Source organism: Excalfactoria chinensis, chromosome 4 (genome assembly GCF_039878825.1).
Source record: "Excalfactoria chinensis isolate bCotChi1 chromosome 4, bCotChi1.hap2, whole genome shotgun sequence".
NCBI lineage: Eukaryota > Metazoa > Chordata > Aves > Galliformes > Phasianidae > Excalfactoria > Excalfactoria chinensis.
The window spans coordinates 1,253,351-1,278,283 of NC_092828.1; the positions used below are offsets into that span (position 1 = coordinate 1,253,351).

Below are 24,933 nucleotides of genomic sequence, written 5' to 3' on the forward strand. Positions count from 1 at the left end.
CTTCATCATTCGGCAGCTGTAAGGTCTTCAGCTTCCAATAGCATTGATCTCGAGCCCTTCAGACTCATTACATTTACCTTAACGGGCAGAACTGCAGCCCCATCTGCCAGCACTCATTCAGTCTCACCCTAAAAGCAGCAAAAAAAAGCATCTTCAAATGCCACAGAGCTCCGCATCCAAGTTGGAGAGATTTGGGAAATGTGGAAGACATTAAAGGACTCACTTTCTCTCAGCAAAGAAAGAGCACAGACCTATAAACAACGCCTCGAAGGCATTTCGGCAGCTTAATCTACACGGGGTGGGTTGTTTTTTGTGTGTTGTTTTTGACGTCGATCAGAAATCACAGAGTCCAGGAAGCAGTAAATGACATGGATTTGGGTTAAAAGGGAGAAAAGCAAATAAATACTTTAAAATATCTATATGTGTGTGTGTGTGAAAATTCACTAAACAATTCCAAAGACTTGTTTGGTAGTGATAAAGAATGCGAGGCTCAGCTGTATACAAGCTGTCCCACCCATGCACAGACTATTGACATTTCATTCCAGTGGCACCACGCAGACCGCCAAGCAAGGGGGTCTGTCAACATTTCTATCAGCAACAACTGTTCACAGGGGTTTATAAGGCAGAAAAGCTAATTTTCTCCAGCCTGGCTGATGCTCGGTACAGAAGGTCTCTGCTTAGGAGGAAATGATTAGTATTTAAAAAGCACATCATACAAGTTTGCTTACTGGTGCGTGACCCAGAATCTGCAGTTCTGAAGGAAAGCACCCAAATAAAAAGAAGCTATCCATACATGAATCAAAATGGGGAGTCACCACTGAGACAGTCAAACCCTATATGCCCTATTATCCAGGAGCCACCATGCTTTTCAAAGACAAAAGAGTTGAGTTGACTGCAACAGCCTCCAGCGTGGCGTCCAGTTGTTGGCCATCGTCCCATGGCAAGCTGTAGAATCAGTGCCTGGGACACCTGGGAGTGCTCTCACACCTCAGAGATTTCTATAACAGAGGTAAGCATGAGCAGGCCTGGGTTGTGGGCAGCCCCACTGTCCCAGCACATGAGGGTGGATTCTTTGTGCTTGCAGGAGAGCTGATCCAAGTCTCACTGCATTGGAAAGTCCGCGTTCCAGGTGATATCGCGCCAGGATCTTCCCATCTTCCCAGCACACAAAGCTCATGGGATGGCAGTGCGATATGCCATCAAGATAATATCTTCCAGCTTTCCATAACGAGTCCTTCATTTATCATCATGAAGTCCTGGGGCCTCACGCAGCAGCACAAAGCAGGGCATCTGCTCTGCTTACATACCGTGAGAAGTCTTCTACAGCCATATTCATCCAAGCACACAAAAACTGAGCCTACAGGCTGTTAGGGCCGCTCACCTGCTCAAAGCTCAACACCAGATACGGTCCCAAAAGAGATCCCATCAAGAGCAGAGAACTTACTAGAACATGTTCTGCAGAGGTTAGTCATGACAGCCTGGAGAGGAGAAGGCTTATGGGAACCCAACAGTCTTTACAAGCAGGTCATCAAGGAGATGCAGGCAGGCTCTTCACAGTGGTGCAGAGTGGGGAAAAAAAAGCTTAAAAAGACATAAACAAACCAAGTTCTTGCAGCCTGCAACAAAACACCTTTTCACGATGAGGAGAGCCAAGTAGTGGGACAGATTCCCCAAAACCTCTGCAGTCTCCATCCCCAGAGGATGTCGAGCCATGAAACGTGTGGTATGATCTAAACATCTGACCTGTTTTGAGCAGGAGGTTGGACAAGAGACTTCTGAAGACCATCTCAGTTCAGCTGCAATAAATAGGAATGCAGAATTTGGGGAGACCTGGTTCCAAGCTACAAGATGTCTGAAAAACAGATGAGCTGAATGGTTCAAAGCTGCTTCAACCTTATGGATTTAGAATCATAGAATCACTGGTGTCGGAAAAGATCTCTACAGTTAAATTTAACCCCAGTTCATCCCACCATACCCGCTGACCACAGCAGTGCCACATCTCCATGGTCCTTGTACATCTCTATGGATGGTGACCCCACCACTCCCTGTGTAGCTGTACCAGCTGCTCAATTGCTCTTTCAGAGAACAAATGTTTCCTAACATCCACCCCAGCCTTCCTCAGGGCATCACCTCTCATCCCATCGCTGCTACCTGCAAGAAGAGGCCAACCTTCTCATCGCATTCAATTTGCACTCAGTCTCTGAAGCTCAGGGAACAGCCTCCTGCCCCCAACACGAGGCCCTCTCCAGCTTTTTGCAGCAGATGCTTCACTGGGAATATCATAAAACATGTTTCTGTGTGTGCACGCTTGCCCCCACACAAGCACACGCACCAAATCAGATCCTCAGTAGCTGCAAATATAAGCTATCAAAGCTGCAGCTGCAACAACAGCGCAGCGCCGTAAAGATACTTCAATAACATCTGATGCATTAAATTTTAAAAAGTCAGGTTTACAGGGCCAACATCCCTATTTAAAAATAAAGCATGCACAGGTGGCTAATAAAACTGGACTTTAACAGGCACACTTGCAAAAGAAATTTATAAGAGTTAGCAAAGCTCATAGCCTTTTAATTGCATGTCAAACGTTGGGCTCTCCAGAACGAAACCAGATTTCTTGCAGCCTTTGCCAGGAGCTCCCAGATATTCCATGTCTGGTTTGGGTGCAGCCCAGTCAGACACCAAGGGGTTAATTCAACCCCAAGGCCAGAGCTCAACCGGCTTCAAGGCGATGCTACCATCTCTAAGGCAAACAGGAAACTCCTCTGCCAGCTTTGGTACAAATAAAGGCTTATTAAAAACATTCACCGCTAACAGCGCAAGAAGAAGACATTAGAGAACATCTGAACTTGCAAATACATAAAATTAATATACAACAAATTTCTTTGATCCGGAGGATATGAATTCCCTTTCCCTACAAATCTGTCCATTAATATTTCAATGATTCACTTATGTCATTCTACTTGCCAGCATTTTATAAGGAAAACGCTTCAAGGAACAAAAAAGCATCTACAGCTTCTTTTCTGCTGATGCACTTCTGATAAGCTCACAGCAAGGGCGATGGGCAACAGTCCTATACACACCTCAGTACCCAGATGCTCAATGCTTCAGAGATGAAGGGTTTGCATCATTCAGCTTGAGCATCACGGAGATGGGAATTGGCTGTAGGGTCACAGGACCGAGCCATCAGTGATGTAATGCAAGGAAACCGGCCTTCCTGGGCTGTCTCCAAGGTCACCATACAGATCATAGGTGATTTCTTCAACCCCAGCAGAAATCTGGAAGCAATCCACACAATCCCTCTGAGCCCAGGGAGGAGACAGCGTGCCAACTGCTGCTCAACCCAGCTGACTGGGCCGAACCAAAATCCAATGACATTCACAGTATCGTTCAGGTTGGAAAAGACCTCTAATATCACTAAGCTCAGCCCCAACCCATCCCACCATGCCCACTGACCACGTCCCTCAGTGCCACATCTCCATGGTTCTGGAAGACCCCCAAGGATTGTGACCCCACTGTTTCCCTCTTCTGTTGTTTTCTTTCCCTACACCACCTTGTGCAATGCTACAGGAAGGAAGGAGACACGCTGACGACCATGTAACATGAATTAAAGTTACTTCTGGATACACAGAAAACAAACCTGGCTGCTTTCTGAGCACTGGCAACGCTGGCAACCCCAGTAAACTCTGAGTACTCCACTTGTGCACCTGCTGGAATGTGTTATTGCTTGACACCAGAGAGAACAGCTTTGGAGCTGCTCAAAGTGCTGCTCTGCGGCTCAATAACACTGCAGCAGAAGATACTCCAAGAAGGAAGGCTCCTCTCTTTATTTGTAATGGGCAAACAAAGAAAGCTGGCATACATCAATCATAAGCCCTCCCCAGAACATGACCGGTGTGCAAGAACACAGGTTGCCCAAGGAGGGAATGGATGCCCCATGCCTGAAGGCATTTAAGGGCAGGCTAGATGTGGCTCTGGGCAGCCTGAGATGGTGGTTGGCAACCCTGCACATAGCAGGGGGTTGAAACCAGATGATCATTGTGGTCCTTTTCAACCCAGGCCATTCTATGATTCTATGAACCCACCCCCACCACATCCCCCAACCACAGCTCTTGGTGCCATGTCTCTCCAACCCGAAGGCACAGCTAAGCCCTGCAGCACGGCATCATTACATCATCTCTGTACCTGCCTCCGGTTATCCTCTCACTTCTTTACATCTGCTGAGTGGAAACTCAAACTTGAAGGACACGATGGGGGTTGGTTGGAGGGGGAGAACTATTATTTCCATATGGGTCTGTAAAGAAAAAGGCTTTAAATGAAAATACCAGATGAGCAGAGGGCTCGCTCAGGACCTGCAAGTGCTCATGTGTGTGCACCATGCAGGAGGAATGCCCCAGCAAAGGCTTTCCCCTTCCAGATCCAGATCCCGATCCTGCCGAGTGGAGCGCTCAGCCCCACGCCGCAGCGAAGACATTTCTTTGCATGTCATTTGGCAGATGCAGCCGTGGGGCCCCGTGCCAATTCACCCCCAAGCCCTCCGTTTTAATCAGTATCACATAAAGTTTAACACATGCTTTGAAATGCGCACCAGATTCAAAGCTTCGCCTCAAGGGGGTCCTGCTGAATAACACATACCATCCCGGCCGCTGCTCCTCCAGCAATTATCTTTCAACTCTGGCTGAACCACTCCGACTGTCAACGCCAGCACGTTGCCAACCAGAGGAAAGGTTGCGGGGTCAGAGCTGCGCACACGGCTCCTCCTCGAGGCTGCAGCGCGAGGAGGAGAGCGGTGTGGGGTGTTTGTTTATACTGCTGTCTGCTTCGAAGGAGAACTCCCAGGACGCTTGTTTTATGGGTTAGCAGAACTACGAGCGGCGTTAAGAGGGACTGAGAAAGGTTAGAGTGGAGATGGGAGTATCAGCGTCTGGAACTCGCTGGTGGAAGGCAAGGAGGGCTGCGTTGTTTGCATCCCATCGCCCGCTGCTTCCTATAGGAGCTGCTGGAGAGGGTCCAGAGGAGACACGAGGATGCTCAGAGGTTAGACCACCTCTCCTACATGGACAGGCTGAGGGAGCTGGGGCCTCATTGTGGCCTTCCAGTACCTAAAGGGAACTCAGCAACAGGAGGAGAGCCACTTCTTATGTGGTCTGTTAGCAACAGGACAAGGGGAAGTGGTTTTAAGCTAAAAGAGGGAAGATTCTGACTGGATATAAGGAAACTGTTTTCTACAATAAGGGTAGTGAGGCACTGGCACAGGCTGCCTGGAGATGTGATGGATGCACCATCCCTGGAGACACTTGGTCAGGCTAAACGGGACTCTGAGCACCTGATGGAGCTGTGGGTGTCCCCATTCACTGCAGGGAGTGGGAACCAGATGGCCTTTTGAGGTCCCTTTCAACTTAACTGATTCTAAGGCTCCGTGGATCTGTTGGGTAGCAATCAGCCCACAGTAGGGAGCTGGAACCAGATAACGTTTGAGGTCCTTTCCAATCCAAGCCATCCTGTGGTTCTATGACTCTCCCCAATCCCAGATGTCAGCAGTCCTGAGCGAGCATGGCCTCTCTTGCTCACATTTGCTAAGACAGCTCTGCCACCCAGTGCTGCTGAAGAGACCAGGAGGACTGGAAACACAGGGGTTGGTAGCTGTGCTGAGGGCGTCCGCAGGACAAGAAGCACAAGGAACCTTTGCAAAGAGGCTCCAGTTCTCCCAGCTCCTTCAAAAGCAACTCCCAAAGAGTTCCTAGCAGGGCTCAAGAATGAAAATCACTAAGTGAAATTCCACCCTTTAGGAGTAACCCCCAAGCAGGCAGCAGAGGTGCATGCACAGATCACCTTTCCCTTGCACCCTTTCTATAGCTTCTCCCCTCCCAAGGAGCTATGCTAGCGTTCCTGCCCCAACCAAGCCAGCAAACCTGGAGCATCCGAGCACAAAGCCTTGTAAGGAACAGAGGGAAATAAAGCAGCCATTTCTCCATATTAAAGCAATTGCTGAACCAAAGAAGATCAAGATTATCCAGCCCAACCATCCACCTATCACCAATATTTCCCACTAAACCACATCCCACAGTACAACACCTAAATGTTTCTTGAGCATCTCCAAGGACAAATGCAACAGTGCTGGAGCCATTCCTGCTCCATCCGACCCAGAGCAGGCACAGAATCAGTCCTGGGGTAACTTAGGTGTATTTTCATCCCCACATGAAAGCTGGTCTAAATTTGCTATATATGCGAATTAGAAGAATATGTTGAGAGGCTTAAACGACCTGAGCCTGTCAGCAGAACTTTATTTGAAACAAAAAAATAAAAGACATTTAGAAAGTAAAGAAGTCCTGGGCTGCTGATGGATTTCACTCCGTCATTTCGGCACACACCCGTTTGCAATTTGCAATGGAGCCTCACTCGGAAGGCTTGCTCCATGAAAATGGAGCTGCTGTGCCTCTGCTGCACAAACACAGCCCTACAAACACGTTTTCATCTTATTACTGGCAACCCGAATGCCAGAGGAAGGGCAGGTTGGATGCTGGGATTCTCCTACAGAGGGGTGATGCTTTAGCACAGCTGCCCAGGGAGTCATTGCCCATGTAGGCATCCAAGAACCACGGAGATGTGGCCTTTGGGGATATGAGCAATGGTTATGGTGGGATCGGTTGAGGATTTTAGATGTATTCTCCAATCTTAATGCTTCTAGGATTGGAAGGGCTCTCCAGTGCCGAGCAGCGTTGGAAATCTGGTCCTGACATGATGTGTTTGCTCAAGCAAAGCACTGTACCACCACCATAGAGCACAGAGACATCTAGAAGAAATCCACCCAACAGTGTCATAAGACTTTACCACCACCATCATTCTGCTCTCAAGAAACACCTTTGGATTTCAAGCATTTAATGAGTCTAATAGGCAACCCTACAAAACACCGGCCCAGCGTATGGTTGCCCTGTTTTCAGCACGTACATCACTTCCCCAACATAGCACAGCACCCATTTCCCTTCTGCTTCATCCACTTCATCCACACAGGCTGTTTTATGAACCTCTTCCTCGTAACCTGTGAGCTGAGATCATCAGACTTCCAATCTAAACAGCCCTGGAAGACGTATTTCCTTTCATAATACTTTAATATTCCAACTAGACAAGCAATAGTAGCAAAGATTAGGAAAGTCTCATTACAGAATTTCGCTAGAAAATAAGTTTCTGCCTTACAAACCTGCCCAGAAGGGATGCACTATCTGCTCATCCCAAGTGCTCTTGTGTAAATAGTCACCCTACACCCAGCCACTGGCCTGACCTTTGCTAAAGGCTCCCCTTCCTGCATTCAAGACTACAAATTCTCCTTGCTTTTATTAAAAGACATGATTTCACTTTTTGGAAGAAGAGATGGGGGTGGAAGCTCAGACCTAGGGGTGCCTTGGGAGCCCAAGGACACAACACAAAAAGGAGCAGATGAAACACAATCATAGAATGGCTGGGGTTAGAAGGGACCTCAAGGATCACGAAGCTCCAACCTCCCTGCTGCAGGCAGGGCCACCAACCTCTCCATTTAATACCAGCCCAGGCTGCCCAGGGCCCCATCCAACCTGGCCTTCAACACCTCCAGGGATGGATGGGGCATCCACAGCCTCTCTGGGCAGCTGTTCCAGCACCTCACCACTCTCTCTGTAAAGAACTTCCCCCTCGCATCCAACCTAAATCTTCTCTCCTTCAACCTAAAACCATTTCCCCTTGTACTGCCATTGTCTATCATTTCAAACACTTGACTCCCGTCCTGTTTGTAGGCTCCCTTTAGGTCCTGGAAGGCTGCAGTGAAGTCACCCCACAGCCTTCTCTTCTCCAGGTTGAACAAGCCCAGCTCCCTCAGCCTGTCTTTGTAGGGGAGGTGCTGCATCCTTCATGTCCCTCCTCTGAACCCTCTCCAACAGCTCCCTGACTTTCTAGTGCTGGGGCCCCCAATGCAAGATAGACTGGGAGCTGTATTGGGAATGGTCCAGAGGAGGGACACTATGATGACAAAGGAATGAATGAATGCAGGGATCTTCTGCATACCACAGTGACCTTGGGGGGATCCGTCCCATGTGGCAGCTGGTTCTGGGTTTGGAACCAGGCACACATGGGACCTTTGGAGCACATGGACAAACACTGAAAGGTTGCTCCCTGCATAGCGCACCCACAGGAATACAGTGAGATTTTAGTGACCCTGAAACAACCACACAAAGCAAAAACAATTTCCACACGTGCTGTAGAAGACGACACAAAGTCACCGAGTTTCAGAGATGGGGATAATTAAGAACACAACACAAACTACAGGGCGAGGAGGTAACAAAAGGCCCTTCTGTCCCCTGCAACACAGGGACCCGCTCAGCTCATGAGGCTTGGGGTGGTGTACACGTGTTTGCATTTAAAGTGAAGAACAGGGACAGGATTTCCCAACCAGGCTGCAGCTGCCACGTCTCCACTTATCACCATCATCCCACAGATAAGTGACCAAACGCCCTAAGAATTCCAGCTGGTGCTAAAGCAACTTGCAGCAGGAGAGCCCCATGTTCAAAGCTGGCTCAGGGGATGCTGTGTCTCCCATTCCATTCTTTCCATCCCATCCACCACTTCCTCCCCACCCTCACATGTTCCTGCAGCACGTGCCATCAGCCTGAATCCACATTGAGTCCCCCCTGCTGTCCTTCACATCCACAGCCCAAACTGCAAAGAAAACTTGCATCCCTAAAGCAATCATCACCCACCCAGGCAACTCAAGGTCAGAATTAAACATGGATCCAGACATACCTTAAACAACGAGGGACACAGCGGGTGCTCAATGTCTCACTATGGCCCTGCACTTATAGGGAACAACTATCACAGAGTCATGAAGGTTGGAAAAGAGCTCTACAATTCCCAATCCAACCCCAACAATGCCCACTGACTGTCTGCAGTTCTCAGCTCAGCTCATCTCCCAGGGCAGCGTGTGGAGCTTTGGAAAGCATTGAATCCCACCCATCTGTTGAAACTTACCCTACACCACCACCTATTAAACATCAGCTTTGATGGCGCATCCTACTGAGGCTATAAAACGTTGGCTTGCTTCCATCCATCCCAAAGGCACGTGGGACATTTTGGCTGTCCTGACCAACTCCATCTAATAATGGCTTTTGCATTGGTTTCTTTAAGCCTCCACAGCAGCATTCACTACTCACCCTCAGTACTTTGCATGTAGAGCCATCAGAACTGCCTTGCATATTTCATTGAATCACCAAGCTTGGAAAATACCTCCAAGACAATCCAACCCAACCACCCACCTACCACCAATACATCCCCGCTAAACCACGTCCCTTGGTAGCACACCATCAGGCATTAAGCCAGATGATAAAACCACGTACGGAACATCAGCAAGTGTTCCTATGATGTAATTTGTTCCAGCCAGGCCAGGGCTTAGATCTCAAAAAAACCAATGAAACCAAAGCACAGACACAGGTTCATGGAGACAAAGTCCAAAACAAGTTCAAATGTGCAGAACTGCTCGAGCACTGTGGAATTAAGCCCAAGATTTGGAATGCAGCAGACCCCCCCTCCCCGGAACCACAGGTAATTAAACTCAGATTGAAAAAAATACCAAGAAAGGAGTCACTGAGAACCCATGAGCTGCCCACAGAGGATATAAGGTTTCTCACGCGTTGCTCCTGCACATAGCTGACCCCGACGTGTCCTACTTGCCTACACCCCATTGGTTTTCCCATCCAGGAGCAGGGCTGGCCAGCAATCCTTGTCCTCGCTTCCGACTCCGAGCGCTCCACGACACATTCATTCTGATGATCACCAAATGAAATTTTCAGCTCTTTGTCATCGTCGGCTTCAGATCCGTAACGTTACAAAAACACCATTTCCTTTCCCTATTGTATCAACCCCGATCCCATTCCCGCTGGTGAAATCAAACAATTTGAAAAGAATTTAAATGATGCTAATTTGAACCGAATGCATTCAGCTGCCAATTGCTGTTCCCCGGCTCTCCAGGCCTCCTGCCAGCTGTGCTCCACCATCAATCATAGCCAGCAGTGCAGGAGCAATGGCAGTAACTCTGGCTGGGGAAGCTTTGCCCTTTGCTTTCAGCAGAACACCATGAAGTGACCCCATGCAATGAGAGACTCACAAAGCTGCGGCTCCTCAGAGCTCTTCATCCTCCAGGCAAAGCGTGATGCTCTTTGCAGGAATAAGCCCAGCACGTAGCTGAAATACCAGCATCATTTCCAGCTCTGCGATTGCAACTGAAGCACAGAACCATAGCAGTTGGAAGGGACCTCTGGAGACCCCCCCCCCCCCCCAGTCCAACACCCAACCAAGTTACTTACAATTGACCAAGTAGTTTTGGGTATCTCCAGAGAAGAAGGTTCCATCACCTCTCTGGGCAGCAGTGCCAGAGCTCTCCCAACCTCCAAGTCAAGAAGCGTTTTCTCATGGTCAGATGGATTTTGTGTGTGTTCCAGTTGGCGCACGGTGCCCTTATCCTGTTGATGGGCACCACCAAAAAGAGCCTGACCCTATCCCACTTCACTTCCACCACTTCCAAGCATTGGTAAGATCTTCTCTTCTCGGGAGGTGCTCCAGGCCCCCAACAGCTCTGCAGCCCTCCGCTGGACTCTCCCAGCAGTTCCCAGTCTGCCTGGAGCTAGAAAGCTCAGCACTGGGTGCAGTGTTCCAGATGTGCCCACCCCAGGATATAGCAGAGGGGAAGAGGGCCACACTCCCACCTGGCCACCTCTTGGGCACCAGGGCACAACACTGGCTCACAGTCACCCTGTGGTCAACTGTTGATCAAGTGCTGGTCCAGCAGGACCCCCAGCTCCTTCTCCACAGAGCTCCTTTCCAGCAGCTCAGCCCCCAACCTGTGCTGATGTGTGTGGTCAGCCCTCCCCAAGTGAAGGACCACAGCCCTAGTCAAGAGCTATCATGAGCTGAAGAGCAAATAATGAACTTAAGGAAAGCTAAAAACATCAGGAGTGGAGATAAGCAACAAAAGACAAAAGGCCAAGTGTAGAGAAATGGCCTAACGCCCAAAAATCAGAGAGGAAAAAGAAGCCAGGGAGCTGCCATGGGAGGAAAGAAAACACAACCCTGGGGGCTTCTTATTTCCAGCCTCCTTCTGTTTCTCCTCAAAAAAACTGGGAAATTCTCAACATGGATCTGCCTATGCCAAAGGATCTGGAACCTCTCTACCCAAACACAGCCGTGGTGCCATGAGGTTTGAGCACCATTCTCATCCAGCATCACAACAGCAAGGCTGGGAACCACGGGAAGAGGACACATCTGCATCTCCTTATGTCTCTATAGTTGGTGAATATCCTTAATGGGATATAAAGAACTATTTATTTACTTAAAGCAGCACATTTGCTGCACTAATTGGGCACCAAAAAAGCAAATGAAACTTATGCCTTCTCATCCAGAGCCACAGAAACCAAAGGATAATTAGCTTCAAAGTCTGGATGTCACAATGCACAAGTTGTCTGGCTGGTTGTTTGTTGGGTTATTGTTTTGCAAACATCTTTTTTGTCCAGAAACCACTGTACCAGGTAAATACAGCACGATGACACCATGCGTGTCTGGCACTGCAGCAGGACATTCAACCCACACTGGGGTGGGTTCTGCAGGTTCAGAGAACCCAGTTTCATTTAACACAACTGCTAACACAAGCGTTGAACTGCAAGGAGTAGAATGGTGTACACCTTCCAGCCCAAGCCCTTCTGTGAGTCTGTGTTGTCCACATCTCTTCTATGTGGTGTTAAGAGTTGGTTGTCCCAACACAGAAAGAGACTGAGAAGACAACAAGGCAACAGCTAGTCAATTTTACAGAAAGAATAGTGTTTATAAGTGAACTGAACCCGCCTGTACTTCCAACCATGAATGTAACACCACCAAATTGAAATGGAAAACCTGAATATGAAAGGAATCAGTGGGCAGGCAATTCCACTTAAATACAGGCACGCGCACATTCAGTAGATCAAGATCACTTTTCACAGCTATCTACTGCTAGGCAAATCCAAGTCACAAGGAAAGTCTGCCAATACCTGAACATCAGCTTAAGACACAAGAGGCAAAAATGAAGGCACAGTCAGGAGATGCACTTCTATTACTCCGCACCTGTCACATCAGCATTGGTGTCTCAATGTTCCAGCTCCCACCAGGCACAGCAATGCAAGCATCCCTAAGTGCAAACTATGAGGTACCTGTGGGGTAGCAGGATCCTTCAACAAAGTGCAGATGGGAGAAGATGTTGAGAACAAACCACCAGTTTCCAACAGTACGAAAATCACAAGTTAAGCTCTACTAACAACCACAAAACAGTCATCGTTTCGCTTTTAAGAAGAGAATTATTGTGAAGCCTTTAATGCCTTCGTGTTGATAAGACAGAAGTCAGCTTAACCTGGCTATGAAGCACCAACGTTTCTACCCCCAAACAGAACAAGCCCTTACCTGCTTCATCGCCGTCTCCCCAATCTTGTCTGAATGCTTCCGGATGCTCTCCAGGAAGTCCTTGAGGTCTGACATGGACACCTCCTTTATCTCCTCACGCAGCTTTGGGATGTTGTCCACCATCACCTTGCAGAAGCGGTAGTGGCTCACCTGGGGCAGGTAGGTGTGCTCCAGGTGCTCCAAGGTCTTCAGTGCCGGGTAGTGCCTGGGGACAGCAAGAAAGCAGATGGAGGAAAAGTAGAGCTATTTCTATCCCACTTCCTTTTAAAACTGTGTCCATTTTCAGTAGATCTAACAGTTTCGGCTCTGTTGAAAGGAATGCACATCTTTGCATTCAGGTAACCATGAAAACACCCTTTTCCTTTTGAAACAGAAAGGCACACTGTGAAAGTCACAGCTCAGAGCTGTGATGCACGGATGAGGACCAGCTGGGTAATGAGGTACTGCACCAACTGAGCTCATTAGCAGCTCTCACCCACCTGCACCAGGTCCCACTGTCCTGACAAGCTCCCCAAAAGGAGGGGTCTCCAGAGCACCCCCAGGCCATGGGGTTGCTATATGAGATATGGGGCACACACTGCTGCGTTCTGCAACCTCTAGCAGCAAAGAGCCATGAGACAGAAAGATGGAGAGGGGAATACACTACAATGTACCTTAGGCTGACAAATTGGTATGCAGTATGTGCTCCTAGCACGGAGGCTTTGTTATTCTGTTCTAAGTGTCTTGGATGTGAGAGCTCTCAGGTTTCTTTCCTGTGCATAGAAGCAGCCAGACCCCACCTTCCTTCCAGCTGTTCAAGTGCTGCTGAGCGCTGTTAAAAAACACTTTCCACCAAGGGGACGTTTTGATTTAGATAGAGATGAAGACAACCTCGGTGTGACCCCATATAAAGGGCCCAAAGGACGCTTCCCCTTCAAGGTCCCTCCTTCTCCATCTCCTGCTGGACTGCTGCTGTCCACGATCTCTGCTTTGCTGACAGTAACTTATTCCTCCACCATAAGAGATAAATACCTTACGACTGTAAGTTGGAGTTGCCATCCTGACTGGCAGCCAAGTGCCTTGGAAGCATTAGCAGTGCCTATAAAATATATTTAAGACCAATGCCAAGTGACAGACCCCTCTCAGGTGAATGAAGGCAACTACTGCTGACTGCCCGTGGTTAATCCCAGTCACAAGCACTTCCATTTACACCCCGAAGGCCCTAAGAAATGCGTTAAGTGCCACTGCAATAAGCTGACACTCAAATCCCTACTCAGACTCGCTCTTGCCTAAACCCCAGGCAGTTCCAAAGGGAAGTTATTTTAACCCAAAATTGCCCAAAAACCAAGAAATCAAAGGGATTAACCCAGCAACCCGGGCAGCCGTTTCCATTCGGGTGAGATATGAAATGTTATTTGCAATAAAATGCAATCCTCTCCGGAGGGAAACTTCAGAACACACAAAAAGCCAGAAATTAAACCAGAGGAATAAACACGCATTGGGGGGGTTTGTTGTATTTTAAGGCATTGTTTGTTGAACCAAAAGCAGCTCCAACATGGCCTGCGGGAACAGCGGGTGTGCATTGATGGGGTCCCCGACTGCCTGCCAAAACCAGAGCCTGGAGCACGTGGGGGCAAAGCAAAGTTCAGCATTGAGACGTGCAGAGCACACCCAGATCTCTACAGGCCATCGGTCCCACTGCCTGCAATGAATGGGAACACCCACAGCTCCAACAGTGCTCACAGCCCCAACCAGCCTGACCTGAATGCCTCCAAGGATGGGGCACCCACCGCCTCTCCAGGCAACCTGTGCCCACCCTTATAATGAACCTTCTCCTTATATCTAGTCTAAATCTTCCCTCCTTCTAGTTGGAAATCACATTATAGCAGTCAGACAGCAAACAGCACGTAACACATCTTGTCTCCTTTGGAAGAGTTGAGTTCGTTCAGCCTGAATGCCAACCTTTCTGCTCTGCAGCCCAAACCTGAGGCTCACACAGTAACCAAACCCCTCACTGGCTATGATGAAATGATATATAAGTGAGACCGGGTGCAGACACAGAAATATTTAATATGTTGTGCTGTGTTTGGTGAATGAAGCCATCAAATCCAGACAAAAAAGGAGGGAGGAAAAAAAAAGCAAAAAGCCACGGGTTCAGATATTCCTTAAATGTGGCTTTCAGCTTCTATTTGTTTCAAAATGAACCAGTCCAATAAGGGGAAGAAAAAAAATAAAGATGCAATTCTTAGAACCAGACCCTGGAAACACTACCCAGAATGAGGGAACTGAGCAGCATATGGATTCCCTTCAAAAGTTCACAGTGCTGTGATCTGCTCCAGCTCCCCACCCCACATCTGTCAGCAGATAAACCCCTCGCTGTTCCCATGAACAGAATGAAAACAGTTGGACAAAGTGCAGCCTGCCCTGCACTCAGCCATCCAGAGAATGGGAGCGAGCTTCGTGCACAGCTGACGGGCTCCCCAGCACCTTTCCAGTCAGCCCCGCTTTCCAGGAGTGGTGCTTATCCATATCCCCCCAATGCTCCTGAGGACCGAGGACCACAGAGATGAGTGCAGGCAGGAGGGGAAGTGTAGCATTCCGCCCATTCAATTAGTTATCGCCTTGTTGGAAACATCTGGCTCCTCCTGCATTGTGTGCATGATGGATGGCAGGCACAGAGCAGGCAGCGGACACGGCCGCCCTACCCACGTGCCATTCAGCTGGAGCCCAGCACATTTTCCATTGCCCTCAACCCAACAGCTGCTCTATGCCCAGTTTGCCACCCCCCAGGGCCTCCAAACTCCCGTGCTGCTCAAACAAACCAGCCCCCAGAAGCCCGGCCATGCCTGGGCTGTAATTCCTCAGCATCACAAGAGACGTGGGGTGAGAAAAACCCTGGATTTATAGCTCCTGATTTCTGAGCCACTGAGTCCTTTCAGTCCAGCTCACTCTTCTGAGCCATGCCTTCTGGCACAAAGTAAGCTGGATGCCTTCTCACCACCTTCTCCTATTGCCCTACTCGGCGTTTCTCAGCTCTCTGGCTCCTGTTCACATTCAGTGGGTTCTCCCAGATTAGATGAGTTCTGTATTCTGGCACCCCCTTGGTTAAGAACCCCTTGGTTATTCAAGCACACCACTTGGTTAAGAAGTAAGTACGGAGCCATGCACTGATTTGGGATGCCCATCCCAAAGGCAAGCTTCCATGGGCAAAAAGAAAAGGAACAGCAAACATCCATCTTCATCAGAAAGCCTAAAGACAGAACGAAACGAGGTCTGGTCTGCACCACGGGAGGCTGAGCCACAAAGACACCAGCCGAAATCAGATCTGTTAACGTGGCAATGCTGACATGGGATCGCTGAGTATTGAGAAGCTCTTTGTTGAATTCAAGCGAGCACCAAACGGTGCTGCCGTTCAGCCCCTTCCAGAACGACTTTTGCTATGCAAAAATTTACCTTTTCGATTTCATTTGCTCTCGCAGTTTGCTGTACATCTCCAGAACTGGAAAGAGAAACAAAAAAACAAAAAAAAAAAAAAAAAAAAAAAAGAAAGAAACACAGAAGTATTGAGACAGAAACACAGAGCAAAGAGACGCGCATTCAAATCAACAGCTGAACAAATAAAGAGCAATTCTGGGCTCCTCACCGGGAAGACACAGCGTCAGTTTATCAACCGTGGCTGAAATGTTCCTCTGTTGCAATCGGCATTGCTTCAGCTCTTCCATTGCTATTATCAGCTTCAGAAAAAGGGGGGGGGGGAAAAAAAGTCTTAATGAGAACAGCAAGCAGACGGAGAGAGGATATAAATGAACATCCAAACAGCAGCAGGAGAACAGAGCCTGCCCTGAGGAGTGGGGAGCTCCCGAGCCCTGCGTCCTTCATCACGCAGCAGCAGCATTCCCTTGGCTCATTTCAAAGCAAGCGAGCAGCAAAACCAAAGCCATCCAAATAGCAGCCTCGCAGCACGTCCTGTGAATTCCCCAAATGATTTCCCCTTCCCGTTTTATTCATCTCATCCTTTTTCAAGCTTGTCTTTTTCTAGTTCTTCTAAAAGGCAGGAAGTGGCCCCGGGGGATCCTCACCATCCCAACCCAATCATGGTTTTTGAACGCTCCGGCAGAAAAACCTGTGCGTGTGGATAAGGGCAAAAACAAGGACTGTCGTTGCGCACCAAAGAGAACTCTTTGGTTTGGTTCATTCCAAGGGGAAGGCCATAGCTCTGTATGGCCCGCACTGTGTATGAAATCCCAAAACAAATGAGGTTAGAGGGACACTTTGAGGCCATCCGGTCCCAACTTCTAAGCCAGGAGGAGTCTGTGAAAGCCTTGTGAAACTCTGGGCCAGGACACTTCTGGAGTGTAAAGGAGAATCCTCCACTCAAGGTAATGGGTATGTTTATTTGGTTTGGGTGATGCGCATCACCTCCTCCTCCCCACGGGGCATTTTTATCTGTCAGCTTCATTAAAGTAATTAGTCTGACACAGAGCAACTTAGTAGGAGAGAATCACAAAATCATAGAATGGCCTGGGTTGAAAAGGACCACAAGGATCATCTGTGTTCCAACCCCCTGCTATGTGCAGGGTTGTCAACCACCAGACCAGGCTGACCAGAGCCACATCCAGCCTGGCCTTGAATGCCTGCAGGGATGGGGCATCCACAGCCTCCTTGGGCAACCTGTTTTAGTGTGACACCACCCTCTGGGTGAAAAGCTTCCTCCTAAGATCCAACCTAAACCTCCCCTGTCTCAGTTTAAAACCATCCCCCCTTGTCCTATCACTGTCCACCCTTGTAAACAGCCACTCCTCCTCCTGTTTATTTGCTCCCTTCAAGTACTGGAAGGCCACAATGAGGTCTCCCAAGAGAATTCTCTTCTCCAAGCTAAACAATCCCATTTCCATCAACCTTTCCTCATAGGAGAGGCTCTCCAGCCCTTTGATCATCTTCATAGCCCTCCCTCCTCTGGACCCGCTTCAAGAGTTCCACATCTTTCTTGTGCTGGGGCACCCAAGCCATGCTTAGCAATTCCCTATGCCCAGTCATTTGCCCCCACCAAGCACTGCCACGTTATGGAAAAGCTAAAAAAGACACCAAATGAATGAACCACACACCTCTTTTCCTTCACTCTGCAGCTTCCGGTTGGTGTCCGTCACTTGGTTCTGTGGGGAGAGTGAGAAAGAGAGAAAGCACATGTACATGTAAAACAGGACAAAGCTCTTCATGAGAAGAAACTGCTCACACGCATCAGCACGCGGCCTTTCACATGACATTCCCTTGCATGGCATGAAACAGGTTCAGGTGCCTCACAGGGACAAATGAACATGCCACAAAACTACTTTGTTTTCCTCCCATAGACTCCTCTTTGTGTAGCTTTACATTGGAAATGGCCACTTCCAGGTTTGTCCTTGTAGGATCTCTCAGAGCTTTCTTGTTGTGCTCAGGCCTACCTTTACCTGCTGTTGGGCTTCCACTGACATCATCCAATTTTATGAACCAGTTTGTGTGTGTTTGGAGGAGTTCTGTTCATTCCATACACAAAAACCAGAAACAGAGCTCGGACAACAATGTGAATTGCAAAAGGGCACTTGTTTTATATATACACGTCTATTCAAGAGCATAACATCCCACAAGTCAAACGAAGACCTCTGCTTCCAGTAAGAGTACGTAGAATCACAGAAGCACATTGAATACCAGCCCAGGCTGCCCAGGGCCCCATCCAACCTGGCCTTCAACACCTCCAGGGATGGACGGGGCATCCACAGCCTCTCTGGGCAGCTGTTCCAGCACCTCACCGCTCTCATAGTAAAGAACTTCCCCCTGATATCCAACCTAAACCTTCCCTCCTCCAACCTCAAAACCATTCCCCCTTGTCCTGCTGTTATCTGCCCTTTCAAAGAGTTGATTCCCCTCCTGTTTACAGGCTCCCTTCAGGTACAGAAAGGCTGCAATGAGGTCACCCTGCAGCCTTCTATTCTCCAGGCTGAACAAGCCCAGCTCCCTCAACTTGTCTTCATAGGTCAGTGCTCCTAAATGCTCCTGATTTCTCCGCATGGAAGTTCCTCACAGCTGCAGCATCAGAGCTGCAGAGCTCTCCATCCGCCACCAAAACTGAGCAACCACGAATTCTGGATGGTTTCATTACAAGTGAAGGTGTCCAGAGAAAGCATTCTCCAATAACCCAGCAGAATGTGGATGATGCATGCCTTCCAGCCCTCCCTGTGTGCCTACTGCTGGCCATCAGTAGCTTGCCATGACGCAAGAAGAGCAGACATCTCATGACATCCATGCACAAAACTCCAGCACAGCATCTGCATCAGATCGCTCCCCCTCCTGCGGTAGCTTCAGCTCTCCTGGCTGCTTGCCCTGTGCAAAAACTGCTCATTTCCTTTATGATGTATTGAGATTTTACAAGCAGGAGCATGGCATCTCTTCCAAAAAGATTATTTTATTTTCTTATATCCTGCAAATCCCACCAGGAAAAAGGAATCCATGTCGGGTAATTTAAAACTGCTCCTAAAATAATGCCAAGGCTGTACGAGTCTTCTATTAAAATTACATATCGATCCTGGCTAAAGCAAAGATACAATCCCCCCCCTGGCACAGAGAGCTTTGGGAGGCAGGGGGCTGTGTTTTGTTTTGTTCTCAGGATCTACATCCACACACAATGAAAAGAGATGGGTGATTATTTATAGAGCCTCTCGGTAGACAACACCGAAGCCGTTCAGACGGAGGGATTTGATAATGTAAGACAGATGGACAGCAAGGTGGGAGGGGGGGACAGGCAACAGGTGGGCACATGTGAAGAACGACACGAGGGGCTCACGGGATGCTCGAGTTGTTAGTTCATTCATCTCTATGGGGAACATGTGGTACCGAGCAGGGCTTTTGTTTGCGGGTTTGAAGCATCGCTCTGCTATCATTTAGAGAGTGTCAGAGTGATGAGAGAGAAGAGCAAAGGCCACTGGAGAGGAATCCTGGGAATGGATGCCAGTCACGAGTGGTGTTCCCCAGGGGTCGGTGCTGGGGCCTGTCCTCTTCAGTATCTTTATTGATGACCTCGATGAGGGCATTGAGTGCACCCTCAGTAAGTTCGCAGATGACATTAAATTGGCTGGGAGTGTGGATCTGCCTGGGGGTAGCGAGGCCCTACAGAGGGATCTGGACAGGCTGGAGAGCCGGACTGAAGCCAATGGGATGAGGTTCAACAAGACCAAGTGCCGAGTCCTGCACTTCGGCCACAACAACCCCAGGCAGCGCTATAGGCTTGGGGCGGAGTGGCTGGAGGACTGTGTGGAGGAAATGGACCTGGGGGTACTGATTGATGCACGGCTGAACATGAGCCGACAGTGTGCCCGGGTGGCCAAGAAGGCCAATGGCATCCTGGCTTGTATCAAGAATGGTGCGGTGAGCAGGACTAAGGAAGTCATCCTGCCCCTGTACTCGGCATTGGTGAGGCCTCACCTCGAGTACTGTGTCCAGTTTTGGGCACCTCAGCACAAGAAAGATACGGAAGTACTGGAGCAGGTCCAGAGAAGGGCAACAAGGCTCGTGAAGGGCTTGGAGAATCAGCCCTACGAGGAGAGACTAAGGAAGCTGGGGCTGTTTAGTCTGAGGAAGAGGAGGCTGAGGGGAGACCTTATTGTCGTCTTCCAGTACCTGAAAGGTTCTTACAGTGAGAGTGGGGCAGGTCTCTTCTCACTAGTGACAAGTGACAGGACGAGGGGAAATGGCCTCAAGTTGCGCCAGGGCAAGTTTAGGTTGGATATTAGAAAGAACTTCTTTACAGAAAGGGTGGTTAGGTACTGGAATGGGATACACATGGTTAGGGACTGGAATGGGATACACATGGTTAGGGACTGGAATGGGCTCCCCAAGGAGGTGGTTGAATCGCCATCCCTGGATGTGTTTAAGAGCTGTTTGGATGTGGTACTCAGGGATATGATTTAGCAGAGGTTTTTGTTTTTTTGTTGTTTTTTTTTTAGAGATGGGGTACTGGTTGGGCTGCGGTTGGACTTGATGATCTTCAAGGTCTTTTCCAACCTGGGTAATTCTATGATTCTATGATTCTATGATGAAATAACCCTTCTGCATCACTTCAGACCCAGCTTAGAAACTAAAGTTCTTACACCAAGAGCAGCAAACTTTCCTACGGCCTCCAAATGGCAGAAGAAAGCTGGTGCAGAAACAAGGAGGAATAATCCCTGTTTTGAGCCTGACAGGTCAAAAAGCAGCAGATCTAACATAAAATAAAAGGAGGTTTTAACTGTTTAATTGGAGTTTCCTAAAGATGGAAGGGTAGAAATACCTGGAGGGAAGGTGAGGGTTAGGCAGAAATCCATCAGGAGTGACACGGCTAAAGAGTAACCTGGTTAAAATGAGGGGGATTGCTGAGGTTGCCAGCAGCCCTTTCCCTCTGAGATCTGTTCTCCAGTCATGTCTACAAGCTGAACCATCCTAGCTTATAATCTATCTTTGAACTTCAAAGAACCACTCTGAGATGCAGGAGCTGGGCTGGTATATGGCGTCCAATGGAAGCATGAACTGGGAGCAGGAACAGGGCAATATTGGCTCCTATTTTGGATGCATAGTAGAGGTGCAATATGGTGAGCATTTATTTTATAGCCAGTTGGATGTCCATTCAAAGACCAGCAGCGCTGAGAAAAGGGCTGAGATCAAATGCAGCCTGAATAGCTGGAACAAAACTCACTCTCACCACTGGACTCACAGATTATTCTCTGGGGAGACCCATACAAAGAGGGCTCAGTATTTCTCCAATAGGCTTCTGTGTGTATTTTTCCCATGTGCCGTTTAATAGATCACATAGTGATGGAAATCAAGAGAGATCCTGAGGGTAGAGATGGACTTCACAGCGTGCCACCAACAAAGCAGCTGGTTGCAGAATGGGAAACAGCAACAAGCCCTTGCAAACAAACAATGTGGAATTCTTGGCTAAAAACAATGGCCGTTTTAAAAAATAAAATAATAATAAAAAAAAAAATAATCACTCTTCTTTCGTGGTATTTCCTATGGCCTTCTCCTATTGTGAGCGCCTCTGATGCAAGGAAACATCCCCACCAAGGTGATCCTGAAAACACGCGTTGCTTTGTGGCATCAGGGCTGTGTCTACATCTCCAAGCCTGCATGGAAGTGCCCAAGGTAGGTTTAAATGAATAAACAAACGTGTGGGGGGGAAAAAAAACCCAACCAGTGAAGTTGGAACAGTTGGGTTTTCATCTTTTCCAGAACATTTGCTTTTCGGAGACTTTTATTCTCTTATTTATGGCTTGATCTTCCCCTTTTCCTACTGAGCAGCCCCACACACTTGAACTTGAGGTTCTCCTCAAGACTCCACCCAACTCTGCACCAACTTCTAGAGGAAAATGAGGAAAGCTCTCCAATCTCTGACACTCACCAAGTGACTCCAATGTTATATATGTCTTACGTGCCCCAGGCTGTGTAATACTCCCATTCTAAGACACAGAAGCCATGCTTAAATCACAAGCATACTCGGCCACTGCATATAGGAATACTACCGAGCTCTAGATCCTTTCTGTCCCCAGAAACCTGCCTAGTTTCCTTCCCACCACTTACCTACACTCCAGTCCTACATACACCTTTTTCCATATGCTGCTGAACACGTTTCTTCCAATAAACAAGTGAAAATCTCCTTTTCTTTTATCTTTCTGCACAGCTTTAAAGGCCACAATACTTGCAAGCCCCATTCCTAGCCATAAACATTTTACCTTCCCCATTCCTTGCTCTATCCACTTTACATTCTAGTTAAACCAACCACACCTGGAGATGCTGGAGGAAAAGAATCAAGCGATGGGTTTGTGCCAATAGTATTTCTGTACTTACTTCCAAGCACCCTTATATCTCACTGCTGCTTCTCCTTGCTCTGAGCACCTGATTGAACATACAGAACACCGGTTATGTTCTGAATATCAACATCTCACCTGCCAACTACACAATTAAGGCCAGCTCTGCACCAGACTGTTTTCACAGAACCAGAGAATGCTTTGAGATGGGAGGGACCTCTACAGGCCCTCTGCTCCCACTGCAATGAGTAGGGACACCCACAGCTCCAGCAGTGCTCAGAGCCCCTCCAGCCTGACCTGACGTCTCCAGGGATGGAGCATCACCTCTCTGGGCAACCTGCACCAGTTTTGCAGATCTGGCTCAAACACAACACCCTCTACAATGAGAATCTGATGTCAGACGAGGCACTAAAGTGGATGGTGCTACAGCAGACATGCAGCTGACTGCCGAGCTTATTTGTGTGTAAGAAGCTGGCCAAAGGTACACCAGGAAAAGCACGTTTACTAACAGAGAATAGGCCAAGCTTTGATCTCCCTCACGCTTCTGATGTGCCACTGCATTCCAGTTTGCCAAAATAACTGTCGAGCTTCAAGTGACCAACTGATCATTACAGGGAGAAAGAATGAAAGACTATTGTTGGGTTCTGTTTGGTTTTTCCCAGGCAGAGGGGGGAGATGCTCTGGACAAAAGGAGATCTCTGTTTGGTTGGTCAACCACAGGACACTTGAGGTTGGCAGCAACCTCTGGAGGTCGCTTTGTCCAAGTCACCTGCTCAGACAGGGTCACATCCAGCAGCTTTCTCTTACCTTCAGCTTTTGGGCTTCTCCCCTAACTTTCAGCAGTTCTGTGATGGAGTCCACAAAGCCCTGGTAATGGAAGTTGCACATTTTCTCAATCTCCCGATCGTGGTTTCTGATCCGTGCTTCCAATTTCTCCATGAAACGACCGTGTTCTTCTCCATCATAAACAGACCTACAAAAGAAGATGCCACCGTGAGTCAGGATTCCAACACCTGCTAGAATTATTACTGACAAGAAATAGAATTATTAAAGGGGAGAGGGAAGCTACAAAGGAAAAGTATCAGCTCTACAGCTACCAAATCCCATTTCCCTTCCTATCCCTAAGCTTTAACAGCACAATTCTGCTTTGGAATGAAGGCAAAAAGAGACACAGCTTCCTAAAACTATACATGTGCCACCACGGTACTCTGCTATTCCATGGAGCTTAGCAGAGCTCTGCTAGTGAAAGGTGAAAGCTGGAGATAGAGTGCCATCTAGTGCTGCCCCACAGCAGTGGAGCTCAGGGTGCTCACAATGCATGGCCACAATTGCAGTGTGGAGATGATAACTAGTACAACAGGCAAACTAGACCTGTTAGGGGTGCCTTGGAAGCGTGTCTGCTTTAAACACCATCAGCAGTGATAAAGGTATCCATCAACCACAAGAATACAAACACATCTCTCAAAAAGACTTAAAATCAGAGCTATCAGGTCTCCCCTGGGCCTCCTCCAGACTGAGTCAGCACGTTCTCTCAGCTGCTCCCCATAAGAGCTGCGTTCCAGACCCATCACAGCTCCATTGCCCTTCTCTGCACACACTCCAAAGCCTTGATGTCTTTCTCATAGTGATGGACCCAGCAGTTCAGAAGACACGAGAAGGCAACCTACACACAAGTTTCAACACATTGAACACATGCAGTTTCACCCAGAGGGTGGTGATGCACTAGAACAGGTTACCCAAGGAGGCTGTGGATGCCCCATCCCTGCAGGCATTCAAGGCCAGGCTGGATGTGGCTCTGGGCAGCCTGGGCTGCTGGTTGGTGACCCTGCACACATAGCAGGGGGTTGAAACCAGATGATCCTTGTGGTCCTTTTCAAGCCAGGCCATTCTGTGTTCTATGATCCTATGACAGGGTCTGTTCCCACCACACTCACGGCCGCCTTGACCTGCAAGGGAAGGCCGCGCTCGCTGACACATCCCTCTGCTTTGCATTTCTGAACTATGTTGGCTAAGCAAAACCATTGAAGACGACTTGGAAAAGCTCTTGGATCGTATCGTTATCGTTTCGCAATTTCATAACGTGTTAAAACTCCGCTTTAGTTTTACCAAAAGGTCAACTGGAAAAATCTTTCCAGGATATCCATTATGGGCAAACACCTCCGTGAGAGCAGAGGTCCCAGCATGGACTTATGTTACTGTTCATCTGAAATAGGAATGGCTATTAGGGAAAACATCATTGTAGGAACAGCGGTTGGGCACAGGGTAATAACTCTGGAGGTCTTCCCTGCGTCTCCCCAGCTCAGCCATGAACCAGAGAGGCTCCAAATGAGAAGCTAAAAGGCTGACCCCGCAACCTCGCTCCCAACGAGAGCCGCCCGCCGCGTGGCTGCAGGACAGCGGCTCCCAAGGAACCTAAATAAATTCAGCTGCAAATAGAGAAGAGGGAAATCTCCGGAGGCAAAATGAAAGAGATCTGGAACAATGCAAGGAGGACATTCTGGGGACAGTGGAACCGAAGGGACTTGCTTTTGTTTCCAATTAATAAGTGGAACAAATTCCTGAGTCTGTTGTGGACTTCAATTTTTTCGCCCTCCTCCATCCCTTTAAACTTGTGTAGCGGTTTTCATCCCCCAGAAACATTTTCTTCTCATTAAGCTACATAAAAGCACTAACAGTTTGTTTAATCTTATTCTAACTTTTA

At 48.4% G+C, this 24,933-nt stretch overlaps 1 protein-coding gene across 6 annotated transcripts in view; it reads right to left on the reverse strand.

The window, feature by feature from the left end:
• Window positions 1–24,933, reverse strand: part of EXOC6B (exocyst complex component 6B) — a 231,645-nt gene that overhangs the window by 183,679 nt on the left and 23,033 nt on the right. For all 6 annotated transcript variants that reach the window (XM_072334652.1, XM_072334651.1, XM_072334649.1 and 3 more), the window contains exons 2-6: window positions 23,040–23,205; window positions 17,526–17,573; window positions 16,064–16,154; window positions 15,874–15,919; window positions 12,442–12,646 (exon numbers count right to left, since the gene is read on the reverse strand). In XM_072334652.1, coding sequence (XP_072190753.1) covers window positions 12,442–12,646; window positions 15,874–15,919; window positions 16,064–16,154; window positions 17,526–17,573; window positions 23,040–23,205 — 556 coding nt within the window. The remainder of the gene's footprint in view (window positions 1–12,441; window positions 12,647–15,873; window positions 15,920–16,063; window positions 16,155–17,525; window positions 17,574–23,039; window positions 23,206–24,933) is intronic.